This window comes from Salmo trutta, chromosome 8, assembly GCF_901001165.1.
Source record: "Salmo trutta chromosome 8, fSalTru1.1, whole genome shotgun sequence".
NCBI lineage: Eukaryota > Metazoa > Chordata > Actinopteri > Salmoniformes > Salmonidae > Salmo > Salmo trutta.
Window position 1 is genome coordinate 13,842,048 of NC_042964.1, and position 12,081 is coordinate 13,854,128.

At 44.6% G+C, this 12,081-nt stretch overlaps 1 protein-coding gene across 4 annotated transcripts in view; it reads left to right on the plus strand.

Moving 5' to 3' along the window:
- LOC115198252 (Kv channel-interacting protein 4) overlaps nucleotides 1–12,081 on the plus strand; it is a 254,968-nt gene that overhangs the window by 185,340 nt on the left and 57,547 nt on the right. The window contains exon 1 of one of the 4 annotated variants that reach the window (XM_029760061.1): nucleotides 6,281–6,460. The exons of the other annotated variants lie outside the window; for them this stretch is intronic. Coding sequence (XP_029615921.1) covers nucleotides 6,349–6,460 — 112 coding nt within the window. The 5' untranslated portion in view covers nucleotides 6,281–6,348. Of the gene's footprint in view, nucleotides 1–6,280; nucleotides 6,461–12,081 lie in introns of those variants that run through there. 4 annotated transcript variants of the gene reach the window in all.

A 12,081-nucleotide genomic window follows, 5' to 3' on the forward strand; every position in this document is an offset into this window, starting at 1 on the left:
CCCATTGTCCACCTGTATCTGTCAATAGAGCCATGAGGGTTAACAGCCAATAGCAACTCACTGTGTAAATGGTCCAATCAATATCATACCAGTATATGATGCATGCTATCATTTTAGCTATAACAGGCTATGTGTTCATTTTGTATCGATACACATATATAAAATATGGCTAAGATGGCATGAAGGGAGTTGAGCACTAACGTGTGATGGTATGGAGCAAGCCCAGGGCACCCTGGCAACTTGGGTGTTGTGAAAATAAATCACTGTCACTCGTTTGAGATGAACAATTCTCCCAAAAAGCCCTGGGGCTTGATGGCAATAAAAATTAAGGAGGCATATGTTGCCCATTAGAGTGAGCGATAAGCCTATTGTCAGACCTAAGGGGTCTCATGTCCTTTTGATGTAGGCATGCGGCATCTGTAGATGTTTACTTGTGTGTATGTGACATTCTCCTTTGTGTGTCTGCGTGTGTGTCTGCAAGATCCAAAGAGGCCACTAAGAAATGTCTCTGCATCGTAAGAGTCCCTCCACCATTCAATGTGAATGCAGCTCCACTACGGGTTGTCTCGGTTCATAGCTTCTAATTGCCATCCCCTTCACAGGCGATGCCTCTGTAGATATGATGGGTTCATTTTAACGTGCTCCCAAAAAACAACCTAAAAACCAAAGCCGTACTGCATGCCTGAGCAGACCGCTTCAGGTTTTGGCTAATCTGAGAACAGGCAGAAGAACTAGTTTTTGCCTGTCCGACCGATCGTCATCGTTTTGATTGATGATGGCTCCTGTCTCCTCTTGGTCCTGTAGATTCACGTCAGCTCAATGTCTACTCTGGGGTACCTGGCTAGTAGCTAGGTATGCATGGTGGGAAACTAATAAACAAGGAATGGGGTTACATGTTCAACAACAGAAAATTTAATTACTTTCTCCCCAGTGGTGTTCATGTGTGTGATTTATCATTCTGGAATCATCTTTGTCTTGGGTTTTGGCATTAAAACCTCAGTTACTCTAAACGTTAAAGTTCTGCTGCAAAGACATTTGCCCATCGACAAAGAGAATCCCACTGGGGTATGGTGCTTATTCATCGATTGCTGGCTTTCCATGATGCTACTTAATGATTTAATTCTGTTGTTGCTATTGCCTGTGCAAAAGGAGCTCCAGCTTCCAGACAGACACACACTGTTGATGTAGTGGACTTCTTCCTCTTCCTCTATGGCCCGGCCTCCAGGCTCCTGGTGATAACCCCCCCACCACCAGCGAACATGGCAGGCCAGGCAGGCTGGAGGGCAGCGAGACAAAGCTATGAGAGAGAAAATATGTAATCTGTTCCAAAAATCAATCTCTCAGCCTGCCTGGCCTGCCATGTAAGACAGAGAAACAAAAGCCTCGGGTTTGTCAGTGGCACATCGTGCTCCATGATAAGGAATCAGTCTCGGAATGGAGAGGCGCTCTCCATTTTCTGACACTGGCACCTCTGGACACGTCGGCAGACAGATGTTGTCAGAAAATGGGAACTATATGGGGACTTTCACTGTTTGATTCTATTCCCACAAAAAAAGGTTTGACCAGATTCACACAAATTGCCTGTTCTGTCAGTTGATAATGCCTTCCTTTGGAAAAACAATCAAACATACAGTATCTATTTTATGTTCATCTGTAACTATGATGTATGGAGAACACTCTTTCTCTCTCTCTCTTCCCATTGGTGTCTGTCTGCCCTCATGTCTTCATTTATTAATTGCTACGGTTACAGCATCCGTATGCACTGGAGAGGTTATGATTGGTCCATCGGCCCCATGTTTTATTCACCATCAATCTATCTCCATTCTGGGGCTGTAACCTCCACTGAGAAGATCTTGAAGAAATCTGTCTCTCCCCAGCGTTTCACTGAAATGACACCATGGGCGACTAGAGATGTGTGCTGGTGACTGAATGACTCACTCCTCTATTGTACTGTGGGATTATATGATTCTACCTTTACTGATGTGCTGCCAGACTTCATGTGCTGACATCAGAGGTGTGAGTTTTGTGATGTTGGTGTAGGCTTTATCAGTCTATCGTGGGTGTGCGAATATATGCGTAGGTCTACATACACCAACATTTTTAAGTAATTGTAGATGGCCATGCACATGTAGCTTATGTTGCAGACTCGTAAACACATTATCTCATCTGGTGACTTTATCCTGGTTGTCTTCTCCTTCAGCTTTGGTGGAGCCCTCTAGTGGCCGGAGGTTAAGTCGTTGGATGTTACGCTACTACAAAAACAATCATTGTTTTGGTGGTTGTTTGGAAAACTATAATGTTGGTCTTACCCTATCAAATTATTTAAAAGGATGATGTGCATCATTCTGTAGGCTTGTAATCTACTATTCAATTGCAGTGCAATATTGCTTTTATTTTGTACTCGTTGATGTTAGCTTGAAATTTTGCTGTCAATAAAAAACAACAACATTCCCATCTCCAGTGAGAACCCAGCTATGTTGAACTTTGATAGCGAGCTACATACTGCATTTTACACCTGTAACACAGATTACCCTTCATATGTCCTTAGTACCTCTCCTGCAATAACACACATCTGATCTTTGAGATCCCTTACTCCCAGGGGCCTTTTAGAGTGATATTTAGTGACATAACACTGTGAATGAGACACTTACCAATAAACGATCACAAGACCAAAGGCCATTTTCATTAAATACAGTATGTTGGTAAATTTGTATTTTTTTATTGCACTATGCTAAATTATTCATGCGAGGAGAAGATGAACATATTGTTTTTGTTTGTCCTTGAATTTACATTCTGTGTAAGAGCTTCGTAAACTTGAGCAAAATGTAAATTAAAATGGGTATCGATGTTTCTTTATGGGGGACTTACGGTACTCGATGTAACAAAGGTGTTATCAGTCAAGCTGTTATCCACTTATTTTTTTGCCTTCGTTTGACTGAACTGTTCATTGAAAGGATGGTTCAGTGGGTGGATGGAGAACAGCTCAGAAGAATTCAGGAACCAGTCAGTGGTATTATGAACAGTTCTTTAGCAGCCCAGTAGGTGGTGGTATGATCACTGGCTTTTAGCTTCCCAAGTTAATGCACACCCCTTCCCTCAATCCCATTTAATATGATAGGGTAATCAATTAGCTTTTTATGCTTTTGGCACAGGTTCCAGATTCAAATGAAGTCTCCTTCCAAGCTACAGTTCAGTTAGACAGGGGCTTAAACCATCAAAGCTAGAGTCCTTAATTCAAATCAAATGTGATTTGTCACATGCGCCGAATACAACAGACCTTAAAGTGAAATATTTACTTACAAGCCCTTACCAACAATGCAGTTTTAAGAAGAATAAGTGTTAAGTAAAAAATAGATAAGAAAAAATGTAAATAATTAATAATTAAAGAGCAGCAGTAAAAATAACACTAGCAAGGCTACATACAGGGGGTACCGGTACAGAGTCAATGTGTGGGGGCATCGGTTAGTCGAGGTAATTGAGGTAATATGTACATGTAGGTAGAGTTAAAGTGACTATGCATAGATAATAAAGAGAGTAGCAGCAGCGTAAAAGAGGGGAGGGGGGGACAATACAAATAGTCTGGGTAGCCATTTGATTAGCTGTTCAGGAGTCTTATGGCTTGGGGGTAGAAGCTGGAAGCCTTTTGGACCTAGACTTGGCTCACCGGTACCGCTTGCCATGCGGTAAGAAAGTGATACCCCGTCTCTGTTTTGGCAAAACACTGAGGGATGGCCCTGGAGAAATGTAACCAATCTCAATTTCATAGACGAAGCTATGGGTGCAAGGACTGACCATCCAGGAGATCAGCATTATAGTTTAAACCATGTGTTGATGGTATACAGTGTTAGCTAACGTTTACATTGTTTATAAACATTGGAGTTAAACAAGTTTATATTGTGTGTTCTGATGGGTACGACAATTGAACTAAGCTCATGAGGCATGTATAAGTTATGCCATTCATTTATAAGTCCCAAAATGTATGTAGCAACTAAGGATTCTAGCTTTATGTTACAATTAAGCACTGAAATGGAAGCCGCTAGTAGTATATAGATTGAAGTTTCCACTTTCCTAATTGACTATGTTAATCTGTGGTGCTGTTGTCCCTGTAGCTTTCCATCGCCCTTTCAAATGGACTGTTTCTCATTATTACCATGTGATGTGATCAATTCGTGCTCCCATGGGAAACAATGTATTTATTAGGCCCGGGGCAATAACAGCATCGCAATATTTTTTCATGGCAGTGTGCTATAGCTTGGAAAATAAATATGTGACTCGGGACATAATGATGTTTGTTTCCAACATTAAGGCTGTTTTCCTAAAGAAGTTAAATCCACTTTGTTTTGTTTCCTTGTCATGATACTAACGAGTATCGTGGTACTGATTTCGTCCCGGCCCTAGTATTTATGTAAATATACAACTGTCCCTGTAGCCAATAGTTGTGCTCTAACCCAGTTTAGACCACTACTCACAGAATGTTGCCTACGTTTCTTCATGTAATAACGCCAGCAACCTGTACTATGTGTTCATATGACTCACTATCCTAGTGTCCATTGCAGATTGACCTGATTTGTTGATTGTCCCTTTTGGGGTAATTTAATATTTACACTCAGTGTAGAAAACATTAGGAACACCTTCCTAATATTGAGTTGCACTCCACTTTGCCCTCAGAACAGCCTCAATTCGTCGGGGAATGGACTCTACAAGGTGTTAAAAGCGTTCCACAGGGATGCCGACCCATGTTGACTCTAATGATTCCCACAGTTGTGTCAAGTTGGCTGGATGTCCTTTGGGTGATGGGCCATTCTTCATACACACGGGAAACTGTTGAGTGTGAAAAACCCAGCAGCGTTGCGGTTCTTGACACACTTAAACCAGTGTGCCTGGCACCTACCACCATACTCCGTTCAAAGGCACTTAAATCTTTTGTCTTGCCCATTCACCTTCTGACAGGCACACATACACAATCCATTTCTCTATTGTCGCAAGTCTTAAAAATCCTTCTTTAAATCGGTCTCCTCTCCTTCATTTAAACTGATTGAAATGGATTTAATAAGTGCCATCAATAAGGGATCATAACTTTCACCTGGATTCACCTGGTCAGTCTATGTCACGGAAAGAGCAGGTGTTCCTAATGTTCTGTACACTCGGTGTAAGTACGCAGTGTGTAATGTGTGAGACTGTATCCTTCAGTACCACTGAAAAATAGGGGTAGGGTGGTAGAGAATCAAATGACCATAACTGTAATAAGAAACCTTAGATGCTGGCTTAAGACCCATAGCAACCACTACAGAATGTACGGTCAGAACAAGGATGAGGCGGATGTCCAGGTTAAGAGGAGTTTAATGGAAGAAGATGTCCACATTCACACACACATTACACACATATCTGACCTCTCTTGGTTCAGATAACTGAGAATCATGTCTAGTGAGAACTGACATAAACTATGTGGTCGTTTAGATGCACGCACAAATAAACATCAGACATACATGTACAGGGATTCAGTCCACAGGAGGAAAAGTTCAGCAGGAGGGCAAACTGTGGAAGTGCTCATCAGGATGGGGAAAGCACGTTTCTGACCACACAGCGTGCTGGGGTCATAGACTAACTGAAACTGAAGTCCCGGGAATCAAGGCAACTGATGTGGTTGAAGGAGATGTGGTAATAAGTATTTGGCGTGACCTTGACCAATAAGACACTAACAAAAGTGGGGGACCTCTGAATAGGAGACTAAGCTGCCCGACCAGAACTAACCATAAAGGATGGCTAGAGTCAGCTGACTGAAGCTGGCCGTTTGGACTGAAGCTGGCCATTTTAACAACCACAGCTCCTCTCTCTACCTCCCTCCCTCTCGCTCTTTTATTCCCTCCCTCCTCTGCCTCTTTCCCGTCTCAGAGAGCGCTACTGTCAGAGGGAACATAGGTAATTCTCTCCTCATCCGTAGCGCTCACATACACTAATCTCCCTTGACAGAGAGAGATGCATAGATAAAGAGAGTGAAAGAGAAAAAGGCACACTTTAAACACTTCAGGAGCCACGTTATGTTTTTGGCACCCTTACACTATTCTCTTACTTCTTAGGAACTCTGTGGGACATTTCCTGTATGCCTCTAGCAGACTTTCTGGGACTCTAAGGCAGATGTCTTCTCCTCATCCACCGTTCAGCTTCCATCCCACCCTGTCTGGATTTGGGGAGTGAGCAGGCGTGTGGGTAGGCGCGACGGAGGTGGAGTGGGAGCGCGCGACGGAGGTGGAGAGGGCGCGGGGGAACTGGAGTGCAGGGGGCGCAGATCCCGAGCGCGAGGAGGCTGGGTCGGGGGCTGGGGCTGCTTGGTCTGGGCATGGTGGAGGCATGCTGAACACTTTGTGGGAGACTGAGGGGCTGCAGGCGGTGGGAATCGTGGTGCTGGTGTGTGCCTCGCTCAAGCTGCTGCATCTGCTGGGACTCATCAACTTCTCAGAGGGTAAGAGACAGTGATGAACAGAAACAGAGGTAGGAAGGAGAGCGAGACAGAGAGAGAGAGAGCGAAGAGAGAGCGAGGGGCTGGGAATAGTTTGGGGGAGTTTGAATTGTAGTATATGCAAGAGTGATTTGTCCATTGGTCGTTCTCCTAACTTGATTATACTCTGTTGTAATTTGCTTGTACTGTATTTGTAGTATATTGCTTTGGAAACATTGTCACTCCTTTCTTGCGAATAAGGCATGAATTTGGAGTTGTGTCTTAGAGAGCAGTTTGTGAAACTGAGACTGGTGTTGCCAGCCAATATAAGAACAGGAATGGCAATACAGCACAGAGAGAGAGAGACGGGGTCAACTACTGTGTTAATTGAGGAGTTTCGGGAAGTGACTGAGGGATCGAGAACTCAGAAAGATGAGCTAGGGGGCGTACCAGAAGGGAGCATTAAGCAACACTGCATCAAAGGTAGCTGGGGAGTATATGGGTGCTGGAGGCTTAGGCAACTGAGAGACGTTAAATAATCACCACTTGTGCTTTATATTGGCCTACAGGCCAAGTTAGATTTGTGCCACTTTAATTTAAGTCGTTCAGCGTTTTAGGTTTCTTAAAGCAGTATTTCCCATCTCCAGTCCTAGAGTAGGGGGGATTGAGGTAAATTGAGCAAAAGGGTTAGTTGAGCCACCCCTTGTTTCTAAGAAACCATACACAAAATGTATAATTTGACCAAGTATTTAGGAAGAGGTCATCATTTCATGGAGTCTGTGAAGGAAGAACCAAAATGAATGTATTGTGTTAGAGGTTTTATGATGCTTCTATCTAAACCAAAGTAGATACTTTTACGATGGTTTTATATATCAGTTGGGGTCTCTATACACCTCAATATGAGGTCCTAAACCTAGCATGAAAGTGCATCCTTGTAGCTGTGTGGGCTAATATAGTCTAAATGTTTGCCTTTGGGTATATTGAGCCAACGGCTATGGGGTAAGTTTAGCCAAAGGCAAGTTGAGTGTAATTGAAGGCATTATTGCTGGGATATGAGGTAACAACAGGGCCTGGCCTATGTTAAAAGTGTTTTTAAAAAGTGCAAGGTGTTTGTTAAGTGTAAAGCCTGTGTTAAAATATGCTTAGAGTGATTATAAAAGGCAAAAAAGTGATTTGTGATTGTGTTGAATTTGTTTGGGAAATAAAGACAGTTAGTGGTAATATTTCATTCAGAACAGAAATGTGTAGATCCCTCAACAGACATTGCCCCTATGCACAACTTACCCCATACACTGGGTAAGTTGTGCCAAGATACCACTCTATTTGGAGAAGTTATGTAATGTTTACATGAATTCTGATTATTTCCAGGGATACACAACATCCTGTCATGCCCTGACCTGAGAGAGCCTTTTTTATGTCACTATTTAGGTTGGTCAGGGTGTGATTTGGGTGGGCATTCTATGTCCTTTTTTCTATGCTTTGTATTTCTTTGTTTTGGCCTGGTATGGCTCTCAATCAGGGACAGCTGTACGTCGTTGTCGCTGATTGGGAGTCATACTTAGGCAGCCTGTTTTCCTTTGGGGTTTGTGGGTAGTTTATTTTCTGTTTAGTGTTTTGCACCTGACAGAACTGTTTGGCTGTCGGTTTCTTGTATTTTTGTTTAAAGTGTTTTATCTTTAATAAATTCATGATGAGCACTAACCACGTTGCGCCTTGGTCTACTCTCTTCAACGACGGCCGTTACAGAACTACCCACCAACAGAAGACCAAGCAGCGTGGTTTGGAGCATCGGGGGGAAGGATGGACATTGGAGTTGGAACGTCAACTCTGGGTGGACAAGCGAAGGGAGCTATGGGAACCTGAGAAGCAGCCCCCCAAAAAAATGTTGGGGGGGCACACGGTTAGTTTGGCAGGGCCAGGGTTGAGCCCTAAGTCAACTCCCCGTGCTTACCAGAGGCAGCGTGGTACTGGTCAGGCCCCGTGCTATGGGGTGATGTGCACAGCGTCGAGGCCGAGTATCCACAGGCCGGTGTGCTCGGTGCCAGCGTCCTGCATTTGCCGGGGGGAAGTGGGCACCCAGCCAGTACGGCCAGTGCCAGTCCTGCGCTCGAGACCGCCAGTGCGCCTCTACGGTCCAGTGTATCCTGCTCCCCGCACTAGCCCTGAGGTGCATGTCTTCAGTCTGGCGCCTCCAAAGCCAGCACCACGCACTAGGCTTCCAGTGCGTCAGCCCAGTCCAGTACGTCCTGTTCCCGCTCCTCGCACTAGCCTTGAGGTGCCTGTCTCCAGTCTGGTACCTCCACTACCAGCCCCACGCACCAGGCCTCCAGTGCGTCAGCTCGTCCTGCTCCTGCTCCTCGCACTAGCCCAGTGGTGCGTGTCCCTAGGCTGGCGCTTCCTAAGCCAGCCCAACGCATCAGCCCTTCAGTGCGCAGTGCCTCGTCCAGAGTGTCCGGCGACAGTGCCTCGTCCAGAGTGTCCGGCGACAGTGCCTCGTCCAGAGTGTCCGGCGACAGTGCCTCGTAGAGAGACGGCCCGCCTGTCCTCCGGCGCAGCCAGAGTCGCCCGCCTGTCCTCCGGCGCAGCCAGAGTCGCCCGCCTGTCCTCCGGCGCAGCCAGAGTCGCCCGCCTGTCCTCCGGCGCAGCCAGAGTCGCCCGCCTGTCCTCCGGCGCAGCCAGAGTCGCCCGCCTGTCCTCCGGCGCAGCCAGAGTCGCCCTCCAGTCCGGGGTCCGCGGCGAGGGAGCCCGCTCTAGAGGCGCCATCTAAGTGGGGTGAGCCAGTGGTGGAGCGGGGTCTGCGTCCCGCTCCAGAGCCGCCACCGCGGAGAAATGCCCACCCAGACCCTCCCCTATAGGTTCAGGTTTTGCGGCCGGAGTCCGCACCTTTGGGGGGGGGGGGTACTGTCACGCCCTGACCTGAGAGAGCCTTTTTTATGTCACTATTTAGGTTTATCTTTAATAAATTCATGATGAGCACTAACAACGTTGCGCCTTGGTCTACTCTCTTCAACGACGGCCATTACACATCCTGAAATATATTTACAGAAAGTATTCACACCCCTTGACTTTTTTCCACATTTTGTTGTGTTATATATATGTATATGTGTGTATATATATATATATATATATATATATATATATATATATATATATATAGTCTCAAATGCCATTGCTTAACCAATATTAATTTTGGTCATATGCAAACATGCTTTCAGTATCACACTGTTATTCTCAAGTTTTGATCTTGTGTTGTTCCTATGCGGTTCAACAAGCAAGTTCAAGTGTATCTAATATTTTTTGTTTACGACACACTGCACACTAAATTAGGCTGATATACTGTATGTTAAATCTTTAGTCCTTTACTTTGAAAGACAATAGTCCTAATTTTCAATACCAGCAGCGGTCATTGTATTGATCTTTTGCCATGGCGGTTGGATTAAGATATCAACCTCCACAGCGTGTGGTAGAAACCTGCTAAAACCAGATGATGTGGTCACTATCCCATAGATCAGATGATGGTGGCAATTATCATTCCCAACTAGCCTCTTCTAGAATGGAAGGATAGGCTGTTCAGGTAGTCTTGCAGATGTCTGATAATTTTTTTATATATTTTTTATTTAACCTTTATTTAACAAGGCAAGTCAGTATTAATCAAAATAATTTGGTAATCAAAGGTAGAATTGAAAAATATAAATGTTTTTTTTTTTTTTAAATCACTGGAATATTCATCTTTGAGGTCTTGATCAAGGTACAGTTATATAAAGAACACTTGAACAATCAATCTCTTTCTATACTTGGTAAAAGATACATAGATGCACTCTTGTCCTTCCTCTTTTGCAACCATAGCCTGAATTTGATTAAACTAACTGAACATATACTTGGTTCTCATTATGCTGGGGGTGTGCTCTGAGGTTCTCATTGCTGTCCATTACAGTAACCCATAGGACCCTCTGGTATGCCACAGTCCAGTAATAGTACTGTATGCCTTCATCTGCTATCCACAGATAAAACCTTCTAGATTATATTCCCATTCACAGCTGACTATAATGGCCCTTGTGTACAGTACAACCCAGGGAGTTTTCCGTTAGCACGCTTGGATCACTTCTGAGAAACACCAGGAAGTAGACTGGGGGCAATCTCTGCAAAACACACTATTTGTCAAATCAAATGTATTTATATAGCCCTTCTTACATCAGCTGATATCTCAAAGTGCTGTACAGAAACCCAGCCTAAAACCCCAAACAGCAAGCAATGCAGGTGAAGAAGCACGGTGGCTAGGAAAGACTCCCTAGAAAGGCCAAAACCTAGGAAGAAACCTAGAGAGGAACCAGGCTATGAGGGGTGGCCAGTCCTCTTCTGGCTGTGCCGGGTGGAGATTATAACAGCACATGGCCAAGATGTTCAAATGTTCATAAATGACCAGCATGGTCAAATAAAATTGTCCCATTTCATTTTCATGTTCTGGTAACATCACATGACCCACACTAGAAAGCATGCTTTCTATTTCTAGTTATCATTTTCTAGTTTGTGGTTGGCTAAACTATATTGTCCTAAAGCATGAGACACAGTTTAAGGAACTTCGGCACAGTAGATCACCTGCTAGGTGTCGAGACAAAATGCCGCTGGAAGAAATGGCATCAGTTTTACGGGCGCCCAACTAATTGTGCTATTATATGTTTTTTTTCGCGTTATTTGTAACTTATTTTGTACATAATGTTTCTGCCACCGTATCTTATTGCAGAAAAGAGCTTCTGGATATCAGGACAGCGATCACTCACCTTGGATTAGACAAAGATTTTTTCTTCAACAAGCAAGAAGCACAAGACATTCTCTAAACACCCGACAGTGCCATCATCCCTGTTATTTGCAAGAGGAGGCTGATGCTGGCACTAAGACCGCACTCAGACAGCTGTATAAGGAAATAAGCAAACAGGAAACCACTCACCCATAGGCGGCGCTCCTAGTGGCCGGAGACTTTAATGCAGGGAAACTTAAATCAGTTCTACCAAATTTCCATCAACATGTTAAATGTGCAACCAGAGGGAAAAACATTCTATATCACCTGTACTCCACACACAGAGACGCGTACAAAGCTCTCCCTCGCCCTCCATTTGGTAAATCCGACCACAACTCTATCCTCCTGATTCCTGCTTACAAGCAAAAATTAAAGCAGGAAGCACCAGTGACTCGGTCTATAAAAAAGTGGTCAGATGAAGCAGATGCTAAACTACAGGACTGTTTTGCTATCACAGACTGGAACATGTTCCGGGATTCTTCCGATGGCATTGAGGAGTACACCACATCAGTCACTGGCTTTATCAATAAGTGCATCGAGGACGTCATCCCCACAGTGACTGTACGTACATACCCCAACCAGAAGCCATGGATTACAGGCAACATTCGCACTGAGCTAAAGGGTAGAGCTGCCGCTTTCAAGGTGCGGGACTCTAACCCGGAAGCTTACAAGAAATCCTGCTATGCCCTGCGGCGAACCATCAAACAGGCAAAGCATCTATACAGGGCTAAGATTGAATCCTACTACACCGGCTCCGACACTCGTTGGATGTGGCAGGGCGTGCAAACTATTACAGACTACAAAGGGAAGCACAGCCACGAGCTGCCCAGTGACACGAGCCTACCAGACT